We start from the raw sequence: 25,243 nt of genomic DNA on the forward strand, positions 1-25,243 counted from the left end.
GGAAGGTAGAGATTGAGGAATGCAATTTGGAAAAGTTCCAGGCTGCAATTCAGCCAAGCTACAGATAGGGGGTCTACACAGCTTCTCTTTCCTGTTTATATGGAAAAGACAGAGATGCTCCATTTATTAATTTAATTTATTTCAGGAAGAGGCAACAGTGCTGACCTTTGAGTGGTAGAGGATATATTCTCTGCAGAAAGAAGGGCCAGATCTGAAAACTGTTAAAAATCGTGGGTGGGTGAAGAGAAAAACTAGTGGGGGAAAAAACGAAGCATAAATTTTTCATGTCTGGTAGTTATACTTAAACGGATCTCAAAATGTTTGCCTTTTATAAAATATTTGAAAATCCTAAAATATTTCAACAATTAAAAAATATGTGGGTTAGGAAATGAGCCAGCAGCACTTAAGAGCAACTCTTCTGGCCTGTTCACAACAAAGGTTGGGTACTGACTTCCTATTGTATCTGATTTAATCAATATCCTGGCCTTTCAGTTGAGACAGGATCATGCCCTATAAATTGCATTTGTGAGTGACTTTACATCTGATTTTTCCTTGAGATCCGAAAATAGATCTATTTACATTTACCTAGGAGCTATGCTTCTGGGCAGGGTTTCCTGGTGTGCAGTGACACCTTAGAGCAGGGGTGTTAAACTTGCGTTGTTACGGCGGCTTCATGTGACGTATTGGGACTTTCCCCCCCTTTGCTAAACTGGGCATGGGCATGGCCAGCGTGTGACACATCCAGTCTGTGGATGTTTGACAGCCCTGCCTTAGAGCATGTGGCTGCCTAACTTTTCATCTTGCAGCATCTCAGAGTAAAATACAACAGGCCTAGTTTTCTTGCAATGGGAGCTTGAGAAGAACTACCATATTTTTCGGAGTATAAGATGCACCTTTTTCCTCCCTAAAAGGGGGTGAAAATTTAGGTGCGTCTTATACACTGAATGTAGCCCTGCCCACCCACTGGCCCCCACCCTTTAGCCTGTGCCTCGCAACAGTTACCTCCTTGCAAGCAAACAGCAAGAAAAAACAGCTCCTTTCAGCTTCAGCATAGGCTAATTAGCACAAGTTGATTAGATTGGCCTCCCGACTCTCAGCTAAATTGTTCTCAGCTGTTTTGCAGAGGGCTCTGCTGCTTGCTGCAAAGAGTGCTGGAGCAGATTTTTTTCCCCTGGTGCTAATCAAGCTATGCTGAAAACGAAACTGAAAGTAAAGCATGCTGTTTGCTGCAAGGAAAAATTAGGCAGAGGAAGATTTCTTTTTCTTCTTTTTCCTCACTAAAAAAGGTAGGTGCAAACAATGGGAAATTTAGGGCAAAAGAGGAGAGTTCAAGATTTTAAAACACAAAAGAAAAAAAGGAGAAGAAAAAGGCAAAGAATAAAAAGGGAAAGGGAAAGGGATAAAAAGAAAAAGAAATGAAAGAGAAAGATGTTATACATATTTAGAATTGAAATATGAATAATAGTAAGAAATAAATGGGAAATCATGATTGTAAAATGAAATGAATATCCATCATTCTAGAAAGCATTATTCTCTGTCTCCTAGTGAATTTCTGCTGTAATATTTCTGCCATACCTGTGAAAGCATGGAGAACCTCTTATAATATTCTCCCTCAGTCATGGTCCACAGCCATCATACATGCTTAACTGAATCAGCAAGGGGTTGATGTAGTATAGGAACACCAACAATTGGTTAACTATCCTTCTCTGGGGTTTAAATGTTCTCACACAGGATTATATATATATAAGCAATATTAAATCCATGTAGCCACTTGTACTGGGAGATGACTTAAATATTGTACACTGCCCTATTTTACATATTTAGTTTTCCAAGAAAAAGAGCTGGAAAGGATTTGTAAAGGAAGTCAGTTTGCTCTAGTGGTTCAGGTACCAGGTTAGAAACCAGGAGACTGTGAGTTCTAGTCCTGCCTTAGGCATCAATGCCCAGTGGGTGACTTTGGGTCAGTCCCTCTTTCTCAGCCCAACTCACAGGATGGTTGTCATGGGGAAAATAGGAGGAGGACGGAGTATTAAGTATGTTTGCCACCTTGAGTTATTTATAATAATAATAAAAAACAGGATAAATATATATATATAAATAAAAAACAACAACAAGAAAAGTCAAGATGGCAATTGCAAACATTCAGCTGAAGCCCCACTTTTGTATATGCCTTCACGTTTGCATGCACATACAAAGGGGAACAATTTTGTACTGTATACAAATATCCTTGTGGCCACCATCTTGACACCAACACATTGCTGTCACTGGTTATTAGCCTTTGTTACCATATTGTGTCTCCCAAACCACAGAAAGCTAAAAGTCATCTGCTGGAGCAACAGCCAAGGAAGAGCAGCATCTTCATGCTCACCTTCTGAACTTGTGAGAGGCAGTTTGTAGATTGACCTCTGTCTAATCTAGCAGGGTTCTTCCCATGTTTGTGGATATGGAAAGATATATATGTATACTATAACCTAGGGGTGTCAAACTCGCCTCATCACATTGTCGTCACGTATCACGACTCCCCCCCCTTTGCTAAAACAGAGGTGGGCATGGCCAGCGGTGACGCATCCAGTCCATGGGCCGAGAGTTTGATACCCTGCTATAACGCATACCTCAGTTTGAGAGGAGAAGATTACATCCTCAGAGTAGCTTTGAAAACGCTTACAATGCCAAAAAAGCCAAACCTGGAGCTTTACCAGTAAATTAAGTAAGTAACTAACTCTTGTTGGAGTTCCACATGCAAGTATAATTTAACAAGTCAGGATCAACACTCTATTTATGAACTTCACTTTGGTCTTGTTTGTTTTGTTACTTTTACAGCAACATATTTAAACGGATAGTTTGCAGATTTTACTTGAAACATAAATTCTGCAGGAAGAAATTATACTTAGAGAAGACAAGTTTGTTTTCTTCAGCTGTTTTATTTACACATTAAATAGCTGTCAGCAAGAGGATCTGCTTGGCCGTAAATTGTCATCCATACAATTTATTGGAGAATGTTTTGTGGATTTATAATGTAGCCTAGCCTCCAGGTGCAATTCCCTGTTTCTGAGGAGCAAGATTCCTTGAAGTAGAAAGAGAGACCATTAGGATAAGAGGTCACAAGTGACATTTGAAGTCAGGATGACCTTTCTCTTCTATGACCATGTCACCAAATTTGTGGTTTACAATTAAGTGGATGAGAATAGACAGAATCAGTACTGAAGCAGTTACTTTTTTGGAGTTATCCTTTGATTATTATCTCCTTGAAACCAACGTTTATTAAAAGTCATTACTTCTTTCCACAAGTCAAATCAAAAATATGCTTTAGTGGATCCCTCAGGTAGAGCATCTGTTCCATGGCACTGAAAGGATCAAATCACATATAATGGCAAAAAACCTTGCCTCCCTAATAGCTAGAATAGGCAATGCATAGTTGGATTCACCATTAGTTTTTATAAGCAGTTCCTTTCCCATTCTTTGGGAAGTTTTTTTCAGTGATCTCTTAAGCTGAGAAAAGAGGAATAAAACAATAAAACAACAAACCCTGTTTGCTTTAGCATAGTCAGGCCCATGTTACCTTGAGCTTCAGACCAAGCCTACCACCAGAGTTTACTTGCAATACTATTTTTGTGTTTCATCAAAGGAGCATTGCTAGTTGTATTATGCTGACAGAGAAGTGAATGTGAAGCAGATGCAAAGAAGAAGAGACTATTTTAAGCCCATCCTCAAACAAGACTGTTTCCAATATGTTGGATGCAAAATAAGGTTGTATTTTTACAGTGGCCTCATGAGTAGATGTTGTTGTTACATTAGCAACTTTTAGGTATGGAACAATGTTATGTTGCTCTTCCTGATCAGGATAGCTATTCATTCAACGTAGAGTAAAATATAGTTGGCTTGCATAAACTTTAATTCTAACAGGATTTACTCTAGAAAAGCCAAAGATCTCTCACACAATATGGAGGAATAAATAAATAAATAACTTCAAATGCATATCCAACCCATAGTAGGTCTTAAAATGATGTATGGACTGAGAGAGAGGACTTACAAAGAAGGGCAAAATGTATCAGTCACCAGGCAAAATTTTTGCCCCCTCTGATAATACTAAGATACACAGGAGTGGATCCCCATTTTGTCCATTTCTCCAGATTTCTCTGAATAAGGAGTTTCAGCCAATAGCAGCACCCTAGTGATATGCTTGTATGATGATGATGATATTCATTCAGTCCAGTTATTCATTGGCAATTGAATGGGCCAGGTCTTTCCACATCTTCTGACCTTGCACTACTTCTTTGAGTTGCAAAGAGTTGTAAATTATGTGTCAGATTCATGCTATAATTGTATAGAATAACAGCTCAAACATGTGCAAGATTCTATAATGGACTGTATGTCAAAAGTTTAACTTTTAATGTTTATGGTTTTAATATATTAATATGCTGTTTTATTATTGATATTGTTTTAATTGCTGAACACTGGGAGCTTCCCAGTGTTTGATATAAAATGGGCAGCTATACAAATGTTTAAAATAGAGACAAGTGCTTATAAAATATAATGATGTAATGTGTAATGATATAGAATTTTGTGCCTTTATCTTATGACACATCCTGAATAATAATGAATAAAAACAGAAATTATGAAAAAAAATTACTTTTTTAATGTACAAAACATTTATATACAGTTTTAGCATATGACTGCCATCCGTACGATGTAGAAAACAGATAAAAAGCTCCTGGAGATATAAAGGCAGAACAATTCAGCTACAGTACTCTTATTAATAATGAATGCCTTCTATACAGAATATATACAGAGCCAGTTTTTGTTTGTTTGTTATAATACTATTACAGTAAATAAAGGGAAATCACCATGGACAAGTTGAAGAAAATAATGGACAAGTTGTATTTGCATTTGCTAATGCTTATCTGGGTTCATATCAGTATACAATCCTGCAACTAGGCATCCTGATGGCTTGTGGGATGCCCAATATCTTCTTCGCTCTTTGAAACTTTGTGCTATTCTTATTCTATATCAAGACAATTCTAAGTGATGGGGATGGGGGGGGGGGGTGTCACACAACCAAATCATGTGTGTAATGCTACATAATTATCACTTGAGAATGGTCCTATGAACAGATCTGAAAGGTCCACATTAGTAGGCCGATAGCAATACTGTCATCCTACTGAAAGAACTGAATTCATTTAAAAAAAATCACTTTCCTATCATGCCTTAAGATGTGCAATATTCAGATGTATTGAGAAGAACTACTGTAGTCATCTCTCCCATTCACCTTCTTTTAAGTCTTCCATTGTCCATTATGAATAATAAAACAACAACAACAGGAATAATACATTTTTGGAATACTAAATTGGTTTTCTTGTGACCCCTAAGTAAACATATTCTGCAGGTTAACCTTTAACATGGTGAAAGACATAACCAAAGTGATTTTCCTTGATGACACTGAAAAATATACAGGCAAAGGAAAGGATAACTAATAAGAAATGGATATGGTAATGTACTATCAGAAAATTTTGCCACCACAAACTCTGATGTGAGAAAAATGTTCCCTTTAGACACAGGAAAAGCTGTGAGACGGTCATCCATCACCTGCTTATACTCGGCTATTGATTAAATTGGACTTACACTCCTATGCTAAGGTGAGAACCAGTTCATATATTGGCATTTCTTGATGTAAACATGGTTATTCAAAACTCTCATACTTTTATGCATGGAAGGAGGCAGGGAGAAATGTCATTGGCTTGACTCTATGTCCATATGCTTATACACAGCCAGAATGGTCCACATTCAAGTCATCCTAATCAGACTCAATCTTGGCAATGTTTGCTGGACTGTGTATTTCCAAGGTAGAGGCTACAATGTGGATAAATGGCACTGCAAATGGATCAGATTCTGATACAGAATACTGATAGGAAAAAAAAAATGAGCAAAGACACTTTTGGGGCCCCTGTTTTTTTGTTTTTTAAAGAATTGGGTTTACAGCTCCTTTTTTAAAGTTCAAAAATAAATAATGAAACAAGTCACTCTAATCAAATGTATAAATATATAAAGTGGGGAATTTATAATACATCATCCTTTTACAGCTATGCTTTTATAATTCTGCTGAACCATAAAACCCACAGAGCTAACTCTAATGTCACACAAGATAATTGGACTTGTCCACCTTTTTTGTCTCCTCTGCTCCTCTTTTTGGTGTGCTCTCAAACCCGTTTTAGATAAACTTCAACCGTCTGAAGCAGATTTGGAAAAGCAGAAGCTGTATAGGAGAGAATGAACTTGGTTTTATCAGCAGTTACCCCGAAATGTTGGCTAGATAGATACTGATGTTATGTTGGTGTGTAGTGCCTATGATTTGGGCTTGAATACCTTAACTCAAATCTAGTGAGCCCCTTTATAAAAATACAAACCTTAGTACACCAAGGTTTTTACATTTGATATTTACCCTACCCTGTATTGCAGGGCTGTCAAAGCTGTGGCCCATGGGCCAGATGTGCTGGCCATGCCCACGCCCAGTTTAGCGAAGGGAAAAAAGTTGTGATACATCACGTGATGCCGTTGTGACACGTGTTTGACATCCCTGCTGTATTGCAGTTGGCAGCTGCCTAATTTCATGTTCTACTTTTTTCACAAGCTTTTCCTGGCTGGAATCTCTGCCCTTAATGATTGTCTGATTTCATAATTTTCTCTTTCCAAATAATGCTTTCCAAAATTCTATTAGATAAATGCATAAGTACCCCCACTGGTTTGCATGAATTAATTTATGAATTTTCCAGTGCAAATACTTCTGGATGACATGCAGTTTTGGCAGGAGCTGCTTATTGACACCAAAAATTATCTTAAGAGAGAGGAGACAATAAGCATGTATGTACTAGCTCTTCTTACTGAAGGGGTTAGGTATATAAATAGTATATGTTAGCTAAATACATGGATACTGGATGGCAACCGAGATGCCATAATACTGACTACAAATTTGCCATTCTTGTAATAGCACTGTTCATTTTTATGAGCTCAAGTTGATGAGCATGTAGCACTGAACCATTCTACTACTCTATTGTGTTATCTTGAAGGTTTGGCTTTTCAAGGATCTCCCCATTTCATCTAAGCACAATGGCAAAGACATAGAAGACCTTTCTGAAGGACTGCTGTTGAATCTCCTTGTTTTCTCCATGCTTAGGTAATATGGGAAGGTCTTCAAAGCAGTTACACGAAGCCTTCAAGCGATTATGCCACCAAGAGTTCCACCAGTGGGTTTGGAGAGGCGCCTGGCATTATATATTCATTTCATGCTTAAATGATTTTCTTTCTGTGCTATCCTTCTTTCCCAAGGAATTCTGAGCAGCTTTATAATCTCACAATAATGACATCACAACTGGCCAAGCAAACAGAAGATCATTTTTAGGAAAGCCAGTTGGCCAGTTGGCCAAAGTGACATATCAGTCAGAGCTAAGTTAACCCATGCAGTGTGTAATTAAACAGTTTGCTAGAACACCTAACTGGGAGGGATGAACAAATGTTATGACATAAAAACATACATATTTCTGCAGCATCATTTTTTAGGTCATATTTAACAAACTCCAGCACTGTTCTTTTTGTATGAGCAATTCCAAAGTGAAGTCCATAGAAACTCAGAGTGATCTATGTTTCACACCGTGCATGATAGGGATTGTTTTTTCCTACAATATTTTTAAATTAGTTTGGTTTTCAAACCTCCACTACATTCTCCATGATAGCCTCTGATTAGAAAAAAGCAAACAAACCAAAACCCAATAGGCCATTCAGTGTTTCCCATTTTCCCCATCAGCGTGTCTCTCTCAAATGTCTTTTTAGCAACACGGTGTTGCCTGACATAAATGCACCTTAATTTTATATATGCTTCTGGCAATACACACTTTGACATTATTGGGACAACAGATGCCTAGATGTCTCAACTGCTAATGCACAGTAAGGCACTTCGCCTCAAAGCTGATTCTCAGCTAAGGTGCAAGATACAAAGAGCGATACTGGATGTAATAATGACGTGTGTGTGTGTGTGTGTGTGTGTGTGTCTGCGCATGCATGCACAACTGGTCATAAGCAAAGCATGAAGCATTTATAGTATGGCTTTGCATATGGTTAAATTTATAACTCTCACTAGGGAGGACAAGGCAGTACATATTTGCAGCTATAGGTAAGGGAAAGCCAAAAGAAGATTGCAAAAAGTAAAGCTTCATTTGAAACATTGATTATTTTAACACATGGCTTTTGAGTGTCCCACAACTGGCAAAGTGCCGTTTAATTTTGAGGTTGATGGTTTGAAGAAACGTTAACCCTTTGCAAGCTAACAAGGGAAGGGAGGGTGGCAATGGCAGTCAGGTTTTTGAAAGGATTCTCAATGTGTCTACTTTTTTATAAATGGCGACACACTTTAGAAGCACTTTAAGAAAGACGGTGGCATCTTTCAGCACTCCAAAAAATAAGCACCAAAATAATACTAGAAGTGCATCCTTTCAGTGCTTTTTTTTTTTAATATAGTTTATGCATGTTTGTACAAAGATATTTTTTTCTTACTTGGAATTCCCTTAATACGTTTTAATACTTGTAAAAGTCTACTCTATGGAAACTTTTTTTTCCTTCTCCTTTTAAAAAAAAGAAAAGCACATTCATAACGTTGCCCAGCACATAATCTCTGGATATGTCTAGAGGTACATTTGTGCTTTATGCATTAAGACATCATGTTAAGAAATTTGCTCTCTTCTGCCAGGGTGGTCAGCATAGAATTCATGTCCCCTATTGCCATGTTACTAATTCCAGCTGGTATAGCTGGCAGTGTCAGAGAATTTCGGGGAGTTGTAAGGCGAGAAGAGTTCTGAGAGAGATTCTGCAGGATGCTAGGGCTCAAGGTTCCTGACATCAGACTTGAATGGTCGCCATCATCCATGATAGCATCAAAATCTATCTGAGGAGATTCCAGACCCTGAGAATCCACTGTGCTAGAAACTTGATTAGCACCAGGGGAAGGCATGGTGGCTGGTTTGGTGTTCAGCGCACATTGTTGTCTGACATTGTAATCTGTTTGGTTGCTGACATTCCCATTTTGTTCATACATATGTATTTGACCATAATAGTGCATCAAATGGCCTTCCCTCATACTATTGTTAAATTGTGGTTGCAACGATCCTACACCAGTTGTTCTCTTGGGGGAAGAGTGTGCCCTTTGCTGCCCTGAACTCACATCATTTGTTGGGTGAGACATTCTCACGTATCCCAACTGCTGCCCAGCACGGACTCCTTGGTGCTTGTTTCCTGGATTAGGATTAGGTGGAGGGTGAGGTTGTACCATTGAGGAAGTGAAGCTCTGTCCAACGGTACCGATTGTATTCTGTTGTGGCTCAAAGTTTGGTTGATTTGAGGTTATTAATGCAGAAGCTTGGTGGAAATCCTCTTGTGTCATGGAGAAGTTCATATGGCTTGACTGAGATGAAAAGCTCTGCTGATACCCTGGTTCCTGCATGTCTTGACTGTGCATTACATATTCTCTGCCATTGCTAACTATTGAAATGGGATTAGCCACGTTATCTAATTGCTGAGAATGGACATGGAATGCAGGCTTCATGGTCATGTTATTACAGGAAGGAGAAAGTTGGGTGACATCACCACCCATCGTATTTGGACTTAGTATTTGATGAACTTGGTTGAACACCTCATGGGAGTTCAGGTCTAGGTTGTTCCCAGAACCTGGATTCACCTGTTGCTGCTTTAAGTGCATGCAATTGAGCCTTTGTCCATCCATGCTTGCATTTTTCTGCACAAATTGCTGCAGATTCCCATTCATGTTGTTTTGGCCTACCTGCAACTGCTGTTGGTTGAAGTTCTGATACTGACCAAAATTTTGCTTCTGATGGAATACAGCTAGGTTCCGCTGAGGGAACTGCTGTTTTGCTTGAGAGGAGGGTACATCAACAGTTCCTGAGCTAACTTCATTCCACTGGACTGGCATGTTATTTTTATGCACATTAGAGTTAGCTCCATAGTTTATTTGGCATCCACCACCAACAGAGGTTGAATGGTTCATACTCAGATCTGGAACAGCCATTCTGCGCTGGTTTAATGCATTGTTGTTTTGCACTTTTGCATTTACTTGGAAAGTTTGCATTTCACTGCCATACCCTGTAGAAGAGTTCTCTGTGGCAATCCCACTGTTTTGGGATTTAATGTATTGTACCACATCATCAGGTAGGACAATATCGTCATCTCCCACAGAACTATCTGTCTCACCAGGCATTGCTTCCATGGGAATATTTTCACTAATACTTGGGGGTCGTGGGGAGTACACATGCCTAGCAAGGCTCCTGTCTGAATATGGAAAGACTGGAAGGTTGAATTGTCTTCTGTCTGCATGAGGGTGAAGAAGATTCATGCTGTTGGTGCTATTGAAAGTATGGATTCTAGGAAGGGAACTTGGGTCTCCAGCAGGTCTCCTCACTGGATCACTTGCCCGTCTTGCACTATTCCCAGGCACTTCATGAGAGAATGCAGGTGATGTCCCATACACATAAGCATTGCTATCACTACAACGCCTTGGCCCTGGAGGGAGACGAAATGAAGCCAAAGCAGGCTCTGAACCATCAAGGAGAGAGATTTTATTCCTCAGGGTCATTCTTTCCATGTTAGGTAGTGGTGTAGGTGGTGGGCCACCTGTGGCAGCAGCATACCTAGCTTTCAGCCTGTACTGCTGAGCTGGTGTGAGATTCAGGAGACCAGAGACCCCATTACATTGACTGGCATCACTTGACCTGCGAGAGGCATCTGTGGAAATAGGGTCATAGGAGTCAGCAGAGCTTGTGTTGTTAGGACGATTTCCAAATTGAGAAGCTTCACTGGAACGGCGGCTGGAGAAGTAAGGGGATATTCCTGATGATCTGCGGCTGACTGTGTAAGCAGAACTGATGGTACTGGTTGAGCTGTCACGGCGTTCGGCTAGTTGGTTTAGCATGGTAATTTCACTGATGGACAGCTCATTTATCCTTGGATTAGGCAGCATTGTAGAGGTGCCATGCATATTGTCCAGCAGACAACCTGAAAGAAAATGAGAAAGAGAGAAAGTAAGATTATTGGTCAGTGATTAAAAAGAAAGGCATCCCATTATTGTACTTGGATACAAACAATATCATCACCGTCATGTTGTATATTTATCCAGCTCACACATATAGATAAAACAGGTTGGAAAATGGAAAGTGGTCTGGAAGAACCATTGTTGTCTTCCAAATTATTTCCAACAAAATTGTTTGTCCATATTGTATCTTATAATTTATGTTGATTGCTTTTATTTAGTATCCTATGACTATCACTGAGTGTTTTATCTTATGATTTATAATGAGCTGTTCCGGTTTGGTGGCATGGTGAGAGAGTTGGGATAGCAGGGCTCTGCGAAATCCTGGCCGATTCTTCCTTGTTGGGGGCCCCTAAGAGGCTAAAGTCACCCTGGAGGGGTGATGAAGAAAGAAGGGATCTCTTGCTGATCATGGGAGAGTGGCGGTTCTTCTGCTCAATCTGAGGCGCCCTCCCGACCAAAAAAAAGAGAGACAGCCATTATGGCCGAACCGAAGCTGGGGCAACCGAAGAAAGAAATGAGCTGGAGCGGTTTGTGAACAGTGGATTGGAACTGGGTGAGGCAATTTTCAACTTCTTTATTAGAGACCCACCCTAAATAAAAGAATTCTTGAAAAACATCTAAGTGCTGAGAAAGTGGCGAATTAACACACAGAGATAAATTATAGATCCAAAAGAGAAATGAAATTTTAATGGAAGAATATGAAGTTTTAAAAGAAAGAAAGACTGAATTGAAATTTGTGGTACTGTGAAAAGTGATTTTAATCTTCTGGAAATACTGTCTGACTGCCGGAGGAAATTGTATGAAGAAAATGGGTTTTTTTGAACTTTGATAGCTTCCACCTCATTTTATTATTGGAATTTAGAGCTGGTGAAAGAAGATATTGTATTATTATATGGTTGGAAAAGACCTTGGGGCAGAAAAAAAGTCAGGATTGATAAAGAAGAAAGGAAAGTCAGGATTGATAAGAAGAAAGGACATAAAGTGAAAGGCAAACAACATCTGGAAGGCCGTCTTTTCGTTTTTGCTTCTCTATCTACTTTTTCGGTGGTTGGGGAGTAATTGATGAGCCTTTTGAAATTTTTCAAAGTAGTGTGGATTATAAATAATAGGAATTGCCCTTGAAACTGAACACCTGACTCTGTGAACTATTGAGACATGGTGTTCTGTCCCCGTACCATGCACACACCCAACCAACCAGCCAGCCAAGGGTTAAATAAACTCTTCAAACACTCAACATCAGTGAAAAGGAACTTGGCAGCAACTCCGTGGCTGCTTGCCAAGAGCTTTTACTCCGATAACACAGACAAAAATACACAGTTTGAATATTCCAGTTTGTAAATAAATCCACAGCAAATAGGTGTTGTGTCCGAAGGTGCAAAGTGCCTCGCCAGAGATTAGCTTTGTCCGTCACAGAGTCCGAATGGCCACCACACTCCCTTTTATAGCCTGTGGGGTGTGGTCCAGTGACTCAGCTAATCTCTGGCACGCCTTCCCCTCTGCTGCGCACGCTTCTCCCTGTGCCTCTGGCGAGGGTCCAGCCAGCACTTATTTTCCTCGTCGCTGTCCACCTGTGGCTGTGGGGACGTGCTTGGCTCTGAGCCTATCGTTTGGCCTTCAGTGTCCTCCGGAGGCATTGCCAGAGAGGAGAGTCCTGGAGAGGGAGGCCTTGCCAACTCCTCCCCCTCACTCTCAGAGTCTGCATCTGTTGATAGCCCAGGCTCAGGAGAAATTTGGTGGGCCATTCTGGACTATAATTACTATATGATATAACATCTTAAGAGGTGAAAGAAGAAAAATTAAACAAGACTTACAAATTTGGATAACTTTGTGGATACAAACATTGTGGATACTGAGGAACAGTTCAGGGATTGAGTAAATTTTTCTAATATTGGTTGTTTGGTGTTTTTGGACACTTGGGACTTTGATGGATTACTGAGTAACTCATAGCCCATTAAAATAAAGTAAAATGTTACAACAAGGGAAAACAAATACACTCCAAAAGGAAATACTATTAATGCTTCAATGTATTCAGGAAGTGATGAAAAGGAACCATAGGGAGATGATGGAAATAATGCATGACTCAGATGTGGGACTAGGAAACTCCCAGCAAATGACAACGAAGAATGAACAAAAAATTCAGAAAATAGAGGAGAAAGGAGTAAAGAATAGAGGAGATATTCTACTCTACTCTACTCTACTCTACTCTACTCTACTCTACTCTACTCTACTCTACTCTACTCTACTCTACTCTACTCTACTCTACTCTACTCTACTCTCATACAGCACAAAACACAAAAGACCAGGAAAGACAGCAATGACAATCAGTAATAGAACTGATTGCTTTGGAGTCATTGAATTAACAAAGAAACAATTTCAGTGGTAATATTTTTTAGAAACAGACTGTTAGAATTTAAATAAAGTTATGGACACATGAGTTGTTTGAACTAGTACAATTGATTAACCATGAAGACCATGAATATGAGGTATTTAGGAAAAGGTGTTTAATTTCTTCATTGAAATTATGATATTATTCATCTACACCTTTTATGTCCATAATACTCCAGTAAGCTGCCATTTTGGTGCCTGTAAATATAGGGCACAAACAAAGAACCCCCAAATTTTAAAAAAATCTATGTCAACTTCATGTCTTTTTAATTTCTCATCTGAGTCTAAGAGTGATGGACTGAGATCCAGAAAATATTTACCAAAGAAATAGAAGATTTGTTCAAGATAGCAAGGTAAGACTGAGAAAATGAAACTTTGTAAGGCAGGCTTCGTTCTGCCCTTGCTGACCTAGAGAACTTCTATATTAGTCATTTATATTACTGTGCAGGTAGTCCTCAACTTATGACTGTAATGGAGCATGGAATTTCTGTTGCAAGTCATAATGGTCATAAGTCAAGGCACTCACATAACAAGGTCTGATTTTATGACTTTTTTTGGTGACAGTCATTAAGCGAATGCCGCAGTTGTTAAGTGACTATAGGCATTTTTTTTGCCAGAAACCTTATAAAGAAGGGCGAGAATCATAGTCACATGATTGTGGAACACTGCAACTGGCTCTTAAGGTGAACTGGTTGTCAAAAGCCGAAATGCAGTCATGTGACTCTGGACCAGGTCATAAGTAGTTTTTTGGGGGTAACTGTCATAACTTCATTAAACAACACAATCACTAAGCAACTAGTTGTTAAGTGAGGACTACCTGTACATATTTTGAATGGTCTGTAGAGATTCTCAGTCATCCAGATCATGATTGTCCCAAAGGTGCTTTTTCAGGAGGCAACTGGACTATCCTGTGAGAGCTGAAGAAGCTTCTTGGATGAGAAGCGAAACATCTTCAAAGAAAAACAAGAAAGTCCAGTTGCCTCCTGAAAAAGCACCTTTGGGACATAATTTGAATGGGTTAACTGGGCTAACTTGAATTGACATTTTTTTGCTTTGTAAGTGTTTGGAATGCACTAATTTTATTGTACATAAATTAGACAGCCAAAAAAAATGTACGCCTGTTCAAATTGTAATTCTATATTTCAAAACTGGCTACCATCCCAATATCCTTGTTAATTTTCTGCCAGTCAATAAACCTTCAAGAATAATGCAAGATGTTATCTTTTTCAAGACTGAGACATCACAAGACATGCTGGTTGCACATCCCCATTTTCTGTTTCAAGTATGAATCTGCACATTACTTTTCAAGAGGGCAGAAAAGACTGGAATATTGAACATTGGAATAGAATGTCTATTTTGTCTAGGTAAAATTTGGAGCACATTCTCTTTCAAGTTGGCCTCTTGAATTTCTATCTCATCCACTGGTTGTCATGACAGTTAAAAAATGCACAAAAGCAATACTACAATGTGATACAGGAGTAGAGACAAGGGAAGGGGTGTTTGCAGGGGTGAAATCCAGCGGGTTCTGACAGGTTCTGGAGAACCGGTAGCGGAAATTTTGAGTAGTTCGGAGAACTGGCAAATGCCACCTCTGGCTGGCCCCAGAGTGAGGTGGGACTGGAGATTTTGCAATAGCCTTCCCCCAGGAGTGGGGAGGAAATGGGGATTTTGCAGTATCCTTCCCCTGCCACGCCCACCAAGCCACACCATGCCCACCAAGCCACGCCCACAGAACTGGTAGTAAAAAAAAATGGATTTCACCACTGGGTGTTTGTACATCTGTTTCGCTCATCTTATAGGTTTGGATCCCAGCTGAGCCTCCGACACTGTTTTAAGTAGAGGAAAGATATTCAGAAACACTGTTGGATAGATATCAAATAGTAGGCTAACTTACCACTGCCTGGGATGGGAGGCAGCTTGCTGTTTTTGACTTGTGGTGCTGGATTTGCCCATGAGCAAGAATCCTTCACTGTCCTGAGTTTCTCTTTCTTGAGCTGCTCAAGGCGTTGCATTGCTGTCATGTTTTTCCTTAGTTGAAGACTGACAGTTGAGTTGCCAGATGAGACTGTCGAGTCCACAACTGGAGTATTATCCTCCAACACAGTCAGGTCCCCCAGACTTCCCCCACTGTGCATGTTCATTTCCACTCCACTGTCATTGTTGTTGATGCTCCCAAGGGGTGATGGTTCACTACTGCATGATGATTGGCCACCAGGACTGGACTGATACATCTTAAAGAAGCAAAGAAAAACACCACCAATTGAAGACATTCCAGGTTTTCCCCTAGTGTTCTTAGTTAGCTCTATAAACTAAGGCTGCTTCAGTTCACAATTCACCGCAAAATGAACACAAACGAGACAACCAAATGAATTCCTAGGAAATATACTATTCTGCTAAACATTTGGGATGTTCTGACATCCTTTGATTACTTTGTATCTTGGCACATCTTTGTTTTTCCTTTTTGTCTTACTTCTTTGTGTTCTCCTCTGCCTCATTTTCCCATATTATATTTAATCTGATTGGCAGTGATGACCCAAATGATTGAAGTTGGTGACTGGTCCATGACATCATCACAAAATATATTGGACTGGGATGCGTTGACAAAAATCCCATGAGTTAATACTCCCTTAAGTTAAACTGCAGTGTGGATAAATGAAAATAAGGAAAAAATAGCATTGAGAAGATTGAAATATTTTTGGTCTCTATCTGAACATGTCAGAAATTAGCTATAAATTATAGATGCTTTCAGGGCGCAAGAAAATAAATCTTACCAGGGAGGGGGAGGACTTTCTTAACTAAGCCATTTAAGTGGTTTTTGTTTTTGTTTTTTTTAAAAAAGCAATTTAACTGATTAAAAAATTTCCCTGCAGACAAAGAAAAAAGAAATCAGAAAGTTTTACAGTGCCTATTGCGGCATGTCATCTTAAGAGTTGTGTTATTTATCCTAGAAAGGTTTAATTTTTCTTTCCAAAAAGTTCAGATTGTGTTCTTCAAACCTTGTTTTGATCTCAGGTCTGGGATTAGTGTATTAGTGTGTGTGTGTGTGTTTTATATTGATCTGTGTTTAAGACCGTTTTAGTCTGAGCTGTCCGTGTGGTTTTACTGTATATTTTGTTTTTATACAGGTTTTGGTCCTGTACGCTGCCCAAATTCCATTGGAGTTGGCCGGCTATTACAAATTTGACTAAACAAAAATATTTTATTGACTTAAGCTTAGGTATCATATTAAATATTCTCAAATTTAAATTAGCAGGAGAGGGAGAACTATAGAAAAATTTAAGTCTGCCTTCAGTACTGAAATTCTGGTGTATTCAAGTCCATTGCAATTTTAATTTAAACTGGATCTGTTCTTTAGGTAAACAAATCCTCATTACCTGATAAGTCAATGTGCCTATTATTGCCAGGAAGGGTGATGGCACTGTAGTGTGGACACAGGATTTTCCATCAGATAAGCCATTGAAATGATTTACTTAATTTTTATGACTTTTTAAAGCAGTGGTATGTAAACAGCAGGGAGCTAAAAGCCAAAGGGGCGGATTTTCTTTTTCTATTTTTTGTTAGCGAAGAATTATATGTGCTCTCTCAAGAAAAGTTAAGCTCTTGATGCCTCTGTCAGATAAACCTGGAACCTGAGTAGATTTCCACTTCTACAATGTGCCTGTTTATCTGCCGGCAGAATCAAACCTGAAATGCTTTAGGCACCATATATGCCTTTTGCTTCAAAGGCGAGCAGCATGCTTGGCTGACAGTCTTTATAAGCAGATAAGGGCATGATTTGCAGGCTTGGGTTTGGTCAATGTTTTTTATTAGGAATTACATTTCACATTAAGTAATTTATCTGCAATAAAAGTTAAATGTCCTCTGTTGGCTCCCTCAAAGGAAGGCTGTTTCGTTTTCTTTTGCTGTCTGACCCATGGCATTGTGATTTATGATTGCTGGCCCTCTGTGGCTATAGACTGGGAACGCTAGGTAACCCCTGAGTTGAATGGACTTTTCCCTTTTTTTAGCATAATATTTGTTGCTGAGGACTAAACAGGCGGTTCGGTCTACTATGCTTTATTTATCAAAGTGGATTTTCTTATGAACAAAGATTATTTGTAAATGGACAGGAAAAAGAAGCCTTTTGTCAAGGTGAAATGTTCTAGCAAGAAGATGCTGGCAATGTAATTCCAGCCAATGCTATAATGCTATTATAGCCCAATGCTATAATAGCACTTTGCAATAGCACTTAGACATATATACTGCTTCACGGTGCTTTACAGGCCTCTCTAAGCAGTTTACAGAATCAGCATATTGCCCCCAACAATCTGGGTCTCATTCTACCCACCTTGGAAGGATGGAAGGCTGAGTCAACCTTGAGCCTGGTGAGATTTGAACTGCCAAATTGCAGGCAGCTGGCAGTCAGCAGAAGAAGCCGGCAGTACTGCATTCTAACCACTGCACCACTGTGGCTCAACAACATAATGTTGTTATCACAAGAGGGACTTGGCTAACATGGACACAGTAATGGAATCATATTTCTGCCACTTCTTAAAATGTCCTCTTTGTCTGTTGTCTGTTCCACACTGCGTCTTGAATTGAGGAATTACCACAGTACCCCATAAATTTTGGATCAGGGAGGATTTGTCTAATGAATTTTATAGGTGTGGGTTCTCAATGGGTTAGTTTACTTGTGGAATGCCAAACTTAAAAAGGATGAGAGAGAAAGAATTGCAGACCACTATAACAGCTATTTAACTATAGCTGCTTTTCCAAACAGGCCATCATAGCTCCTGAAGGAATTCTACAGAGACCAACCACACAGCTGGTTTGCTTAGCCATACACACACAGGACAAAGCACATTATGTCTTTTGTAAGAGACTTTGACAAAGACAGGGTATTTGCTCACCTTAGTACCGACTGTCCTTGTGAAGTTGAGTAGAAAAAGTTAAGAGAGGAGAAAGAACAGGTTGTTAGAACGCAGACAACACAAAGGGGAAGGGTTGAGGTTATTGATGGAACAAGACATGAGGCAAAAAAAATAATAATGGCAGATTAGCAACAGCCACGGCACAGAGAAAACACTGCTCGAATGTCTGTAACATCACATTTATAACCTGTTTTTACACTACTGTCAATGTATATAGCACTTTAGAGAATCCAAATGTGACAATATGCCTTGGTACACAATCAGTTCTGGCGTCTCATCATGAGGGATCAGAAAATAAATATTTTCAGAGTATCCAGTTCCAGACATAATTTCATTCCTTCACCCAGATGTCCTGAAGTGGTATTTCGTACCACTCAAATATGCAGAATGTGAAATGTAGTTCTCTATATTATCACTACCATTAAAAATGTACATTTTATTTAACATCAGTAATGCACTTCATATTTGTGGTTGACATTTTCTTAAGGATACCTGTTCAATATATCCCGGTTTTATATTTAATTCAAATGCAATTTCTGGTATTTCATAGTGCTGCTAAATCATATCTGCAATGAATTTAAGGTATTTCTCAGCCTCACCACCTGTCATTTTGTCATGTAAAATCAATGTATTCTGCAGAATTGTTAATTACTATAGTAATTGCATAAATGGTTTAAATATTTGTCAATATTATTAGTCTCATGTAATAAATGTCAATATTATTTTAAAAAATAGTGGTTGAGTTTTGTTTGCTTTTGGTTACTTTGGAAAGAACATGCCATGGCCCATATTTTAGCCAGATGAATAAAGCCAGACCAGGCCACACACATTCATTCACATACAAATATGGGCTTCTTCCATAGGTTCTGTTGGGAAGAAGAATCTTTATTTAATATTTTAAGCAATATGTTTTCTTCTCCATCTTTCTTGCTAGAGGAGAGAAACTCCACCAACTTCTAGTCAAAATTAAGATGAAGAGCACAATTAGACAAGCTTTTTTTCAGCTTATCTTCTCATTGCAAAATGCTCCTCTCCTCATACTGAAATTTCCAAGTTAGTATGCCTGCCTGTGTCACTAAATACTGCAACTAAAGAGGAACAATTGAGGAAAGCAAGAAAAGCAGAGCAGATGCTGAGGTGAGTTGTCACAGGAGTAGGAAAGTTTATCACAACTTTGCTAGGATATTTAGAGAGGGTATAATTTGGGGAATATGTCAAGAATGGAGCATAACTCTATATCTGAATCGTGGTTTGGAGCTTCTCACACTGAGTCTTCAAACTGTCTTTTCATAATAGTTTGGAGAACCAGATGGACAATACTAGGAGAGAGCATAATTATGGTCTTGCTTAGAACATAGGTATTAGAAAAATAAAGTCTTTGTGCAAAAGACGAATGCTCTGGAAATTATAGCTTTACGTGTTATTAAAATTCAAAATATTATCTCTCTGAGGGTGGACAATTGTATTTCATGGATTTGCTCCTGGGAATCCTATCAAATTTTAATCACAGTGTAATGTAAAAGCTAGTCTGCTGTTTCACTCATCAGGAAAAAGAGTTTTCCCATTCTCAGAGAGAAACTCCAAATGTTAATTTTTCATCTTTTGTTTGGCTTATATATGTAAATATCTATTATACATGTCTGTGGCTGTATGAAGTCTTAAATTTGACGTGCAAAAGGATGCTGAAAAAATTGGAGCTGGGCTAAGGCAAAATCTAAACCTGGAGATCAGAAAAGATTGTACATCTGTGTGTTTGGGGGGTGAGGTGGAGAAAGAGTTAAGATCTATTTGCTACATATTATACAGTACTGTCAATAAGTCAACTAAAGCAAGTGCTTCTCTTACCACAGACTTCTCTGTCTTTATCGTTTTGACTTGTAAACTGTCCTCTGTGCCTGTGGTAGTGCTGTTTGCCTCAGCCCGCTCTTCAGTAGACCGGCTGCTCTGCTTGGCACTTGCTTCATTGTCATTGTTTTCCTTAAGAACAGGTGGCCTCAGATGAATGTCATTGCGTTGCTTTTTGGTGACGTGGGCTTCCGGTCCATGCACTGTCTTCACGTGTTTCCTGAGAGAACTGGGGTCTGTGTATCTCTTGGTGCAGCCTGGGATCTTGCAGACATAGGGTTTCTGCCAAAAGTAACAAAGCTGAAGCGATTCACCATAATAATAATAATAATGACAGCTGAGATATGTAGTTTAGCGGCAGTTTTGTGGAGAGAAAATGGTGAGAATGTGAGAAAGGTAAGAAAAGTATGTGAGAGAGGTAATTTTTTTTTACATTTAGGCAAGAAAAACCAAAAGCACAGGTACCACAGAGAAGGAGGGGGGGGGGGGTCAACCTATCCTTCAAGGCACCTGAAGTCAGGACAAGAAGCAATGGATGGAAACTAATCAAGGAGATGACCAACCTAGAAATAAGGAGAAATTTCCTGACAGTCAGAACAATTAATCAGTGGAAGGACTTGCCTCCAGAAGCTGTGGGTGCTCCAACACTGGAAGTTTTTAAGAAGAGGTTGGACAACATTTGTCTGAAATGGTATAGAATTCCCTGCCTGAGCAGGGGTTGGACTAGAAGACCTCCAAGGTCCCTTCCAACTCTGTAATTCTGTTATTTTGTGACATGGGGCTGATATGTTTTAAATATACAGCAACTTGTTTACGTATCATAGATACTATCACTACCCAGACAGAAGTGTATTTTTACAATCTGGGACCTTAATGTTGCTGAAGGAGGAACACTTTAGGAGTAGATCGCTTGTTTTGTCAGATTTGCTTGGTTTGCAAACAATCTCGATGTGGCCTTCCTTTGGATCGACTCATTCTTCTTAGCTATTCATAATCAATGAAAGGGTGATTCCAGTGTAAGAATCCTGCATATGCAAACTCCAAACTGAAAATGAGAAAATGTGAATTGTCGAAGCATTTTAACACTTAGCCCAATAATTGCATTGGACTGATTTCCATTTGTTCACGTTACTGCATTAGTAAGATTAGCATGGGATGTGGCTGGGACATGCAAGAAATCTCTTTAGGGCAACTTTTCTTTTCAAATATAATTGGCTTGGGTGGTTGATGGGAGGGAGAGAGAGGCATCCTGTTCTACAGAAAACCAGGAGTCAATCTGAACTGGGTTTGTAGCCCATCAGACCTCCCCCACATCTATATTCTGCTGTCAAATGGGTAGCTGTTTATGCTGTGGAGTGAAATCCAAAGCCCCACAGTGATTTTTGAAGATGATGCAATCACTTTGAAAATTTGAGCCACTGATAAACCACAGCACAAATAAATAGTGTTCGGCTCTACAGTTGGAGAGAGAAGCAAGCAAACAAGCAGAAAAGAGACCCCCTTCCCCCAAACCCAAATGCATTTCTTCAAATCTGCTTTCAGCAAGATAGTTCTGGTATCTCCTTCTGAAAGGCTGGATTCATGTAACATTCTGCTTCAGGCTGCTTAAAGCCTTTTTCCATTAGATCTTAGAAGGAGACCATCCAAAGAATGCTAATTTACTGCTTAGCTTTAGTGCAAAATACTTTTTCTACTTTCCTTAATTCTGATTTAGATATTGCTTTCCATATACAGGGAATGTAAAATCCTGTTAGCTAATTCACCCATTTCTAAGGTGGATAGGTAAGACCAGAAGGATGGAAACAATCTAGTTTCCCAGATAAGAAGAGTGCCTTATATTCATTCAATGGCCCTTATGCAGTTCCTAATAGAATTATAGGTAGGATCTAGGCACGCTAGTCTCTCTGTGAGGGAGATGGGTAGTTTAAAAATGTGAAATAATATTATGAAATAATATTTATTATTAAAACTATTTACAATTTTTAAAATAATTAAGTAAACTGAAAATAGAAAGGGTACTTCAAACAAAAATGTTTTGTCATATTATTCATGAACTGGCAGAGGCATGTAACAAGGTCAGCCAATGAATAGGCATAGCAACTAAGTCAACCAATGGGAGCTGAGACAGACTGGAGCCAGGGCGCGTCTTTGTCTGCAGCTTCTGAGTCTGTGCAGAGAAACTGAAACTAGTCTGCTCTGCTGAAATGAAACTAACTGTTCTCTCCTGCCTTGTGTTTTGCTTGTAACTGCTACTATGTTGAAGAAGAATCTATACTGGTATTGTAAAGTTACTTCATGTATTATTGTGTATATAAAGAAGTTAATGAATCCTGCTGCATCAGTCTGCCTGTGTGTGCTTTCTGGATTTGATTTTTGCAACAAATTCTGACATGTTTAAGACCGAGTTCGGATAGCAGATCCCAATTATCAGAACATAAAAGGTGGCTGAGACTATTCCAAAATGGATTAGAAGCACTTTTATTAAGCATGTTCCTATTTTATTATGATCAGTCCTCTGAACCCACCCTGAAAGTTTTATCTTTCTCCTCTCACAAAGCCCCTGAATTGATTCCATTGTTTACATTTCATCCATCTCATTTGATGGACATGCAGAGGGATGTGCAAATAAACCCAATAACACAACAGTTACAACTTCTGCACAAAACAAGTAGAGATTAACCATAAACTAGCAATATTCTTAAAACATTTGGCAAAACAATGTTGCCTTTGCTAAATGCCTAAAGAGATAATAATGAGAAGCCAAGCATCATTTCTTTAGGGAGGAAACTATACAATAGTTTGGATCTGCTCAAAAAAAAAAAAAAAAAGGTCAATTTGAAGTTTCTACCAGCCTTGCCTTTGAGGGAAGAGAAATATGTAAATAACATCAGAAGAGAGAGAGAGAGAGAGAGATAGAAAAAGGGAAAGAGGCAAGAGAGAGAAAAGAAAGAGAGTTGGGAGTTTTATAATAATCCCATCTGGAGAATGAGTTGCCTCTTGGTAAATCTACCTAGCTAGGTGTGAGCTGTCTACAAGCAGGCTAGAGTACTTTGATTCATTGGCCTACTTTGGGGTGCAGCTACAACTTTGGCTTATCTTAATTTTCCGTCCTCATCCCTCTTTCTTAGGGGGCAAAATTTTCCCTGCTTAATAAAGGGTTTTGATGGCTCCACCTCTTACCATTGGTAGCCTTCTGCCACCAATGCAGTCTTTTGCCTTCAAGCCATACATAACAAACACGAGATGGTATTTGTTAAGAAAAATATTGTTTGAAAGGAAGCGGTGAGGTGGCAAAAGAGCTTCAAAAGCACATCACTGGGGTATATCACTGATAACGATCCCCAAGTTTTTGAATCCGATATCACTTTTAAAATCCTCTGCTTGTATTGTTCCACTTGTTCATTATAAAGTATACTTATGATTAGATTATAAATTAATGTTACCCAGTTCCAGCGGTTTTTCAGAACTCCGGAGCATTTCCCCTTACTGTCCTTTGCTTAATTAGTGGTAATATAAGTTTCAACCTCAGCATTAGCCATTTGCAGCAGACCATCACATGTTGTTACAATAAATGCAATTTCCCGACCTTCCCCAGTTACTAATAATGGATCTTAATTAGCAAAGAGGACGACACAACATTTGTCTTGTGCGCCAGCCCCTACGCACTCCCAAGGCCAGCCACTTCATCTAGTTTTAGGCACTCAGAGGCTAGCTTGGTGAATTTATTTCTCAAATATACCAACTAAAATTGAGCAGGAGGAATACTCAATCTGGCCAAATTTATACGAGAAAATGTACAGGTATTAAACTAGCATCATCTCCCCTTCCAGCACAATATATGAGAAAAAGTCACTACGGTATGATTATAATACAAATTGGTGCATATTATTATCAACATAGGAAAAAAAAGTTTGATAAAGGACATTCCCTACCTCATTGGAATGTGTTCTGTTCTGGTGTTTTGCTCGATCGGAAGCATTGGAAAAGGCCTTATTGCAGCCCTCGTGTTCACAGACATAAGGTTTTTCTCCTGTATGTGACCTCAGGTGTGTCTTTAAGTTCTCTAGCCGCGAATAGGCTTTGGAGCAACCTTCAAACTAAAAAATAAAAGAAAACTGGAGTGTTAATCAGCTGGAGGCATTTTTCCATCTCATCTGGTTTTAATCTCTCTTGAAGAGAATAAATCCCAGGCAGATCTTAGCTTTCATGAGGAGTCTGAGACAGAAAAGGTCCTCCCCCCCCTTTTCTTTCTTTTTTTTAATGCAATTTGTAATCTGGGCAACTGATGGAAAGCAGGTGCTTGTACTTTTAAGACCAACCCACTCACTGGGGCTCTCTTCACGCACAATTTTCATGCAAGGAGCATTCTTGTTAGAGTCTACGTTTAGAACTGGACTGCAAGTCTGGGCTGCAGAGATCTGAATAGTCACTAAATTGCAGCAAAATACACCAAAAACTTTAACCAGCACATAGAAATTCTGAATACAAACATCCATATTTGAGCAGGGCAGCTGGTCAATCCAGTCTCCTATTTCTATGCCTGGATCTCGGTATCCGATGGGATTGGCTTCCATCCAATTATTTATCCTGAATAAGGATGCAAGCTGAAGGTTGCATCCTTCAGCTTGCAACCTGGCCTTCTGTTTGACATCCTATTTCTTATCTCAGCTGACTTTTAAAGAACGAGGGCAGGCTGAGACATGTTGCACAATGAACCTGGACACTTCTTCACTAAATGAGTTTTTAATCTAGATTATGGCACTGTGTGGAAGGGGTCTCTTGCTCTGAAGTCAGGGGTGGGATTCAGCCGGTTCGTACTGGTTCATGCGAACCAATAGTTGTGACCTGTGGGTGGGCGAACCGGTAGTTGTGACCTGCGGGTGCCCCCCCCGCCCCATCGCTATGCTGTCCTATTTAGCTGTGTTTTTTAAGCCGCGTGCATGTGTGCAAGCACGCGAGAGAACAAAGCGCATGCACAGAAGACCACACGCATGTGCGGAAGGCACACACACACTCA

The 25,243-nt window shown here is 39.4% G+C and overlaps 1 protein-coding gene across 1 annotated transcript in view; it reads right to left on the reverse strand.

Moving 5' to 3' along the window:
• Positions 1-8,695: 8,695 nt before the first annotated feature.
• Positions 8,696-25,243, reverse strand: part of GLI2 (GLI family zinc finger 2) — a 210,826-nt gene continuing 194,278 nt past the window's right edge. Inside the window, exons 10-13 of the mRNA XM_070957097.1 lie at positions 24,159-24,323; positions 20,227-20,508; positions 15,366-15,702; positions 8,696-11,049 (exon numbers count right to left, since the gene is read on the reverse strand). Coding sequence (XP_070813198.1) covers positions 8,696-11,049; positions 15,366-15,702; positions 20,227-20,508; positions 24,159-24,323 — 3,138 coding nt within the window. The remainder of the gene's footprint in view (positions 11,050-15,365; positions 15,703-20,226; positions 20,509-24,158; positions 24,324-25,243) is intronic.

This window comes from Pituophis catenifer, unplaced genomic scaffold, assembly GCF_029215685.1.
Source record: "Pituophis catenifer annectens isolate HBS135680 unplaced genomic scaffold, rPitCat1.0.hap2 SCAF_1, whole genome shotgun sequence".
In the NCBI taxonomy this organism is placed as follows: domain Eukaryota; kingdom Metazoa; phylum Chordata; class Lepidosauria; order Squamata; family Colubridae; genus Pituophis; species Pituophis catenifer.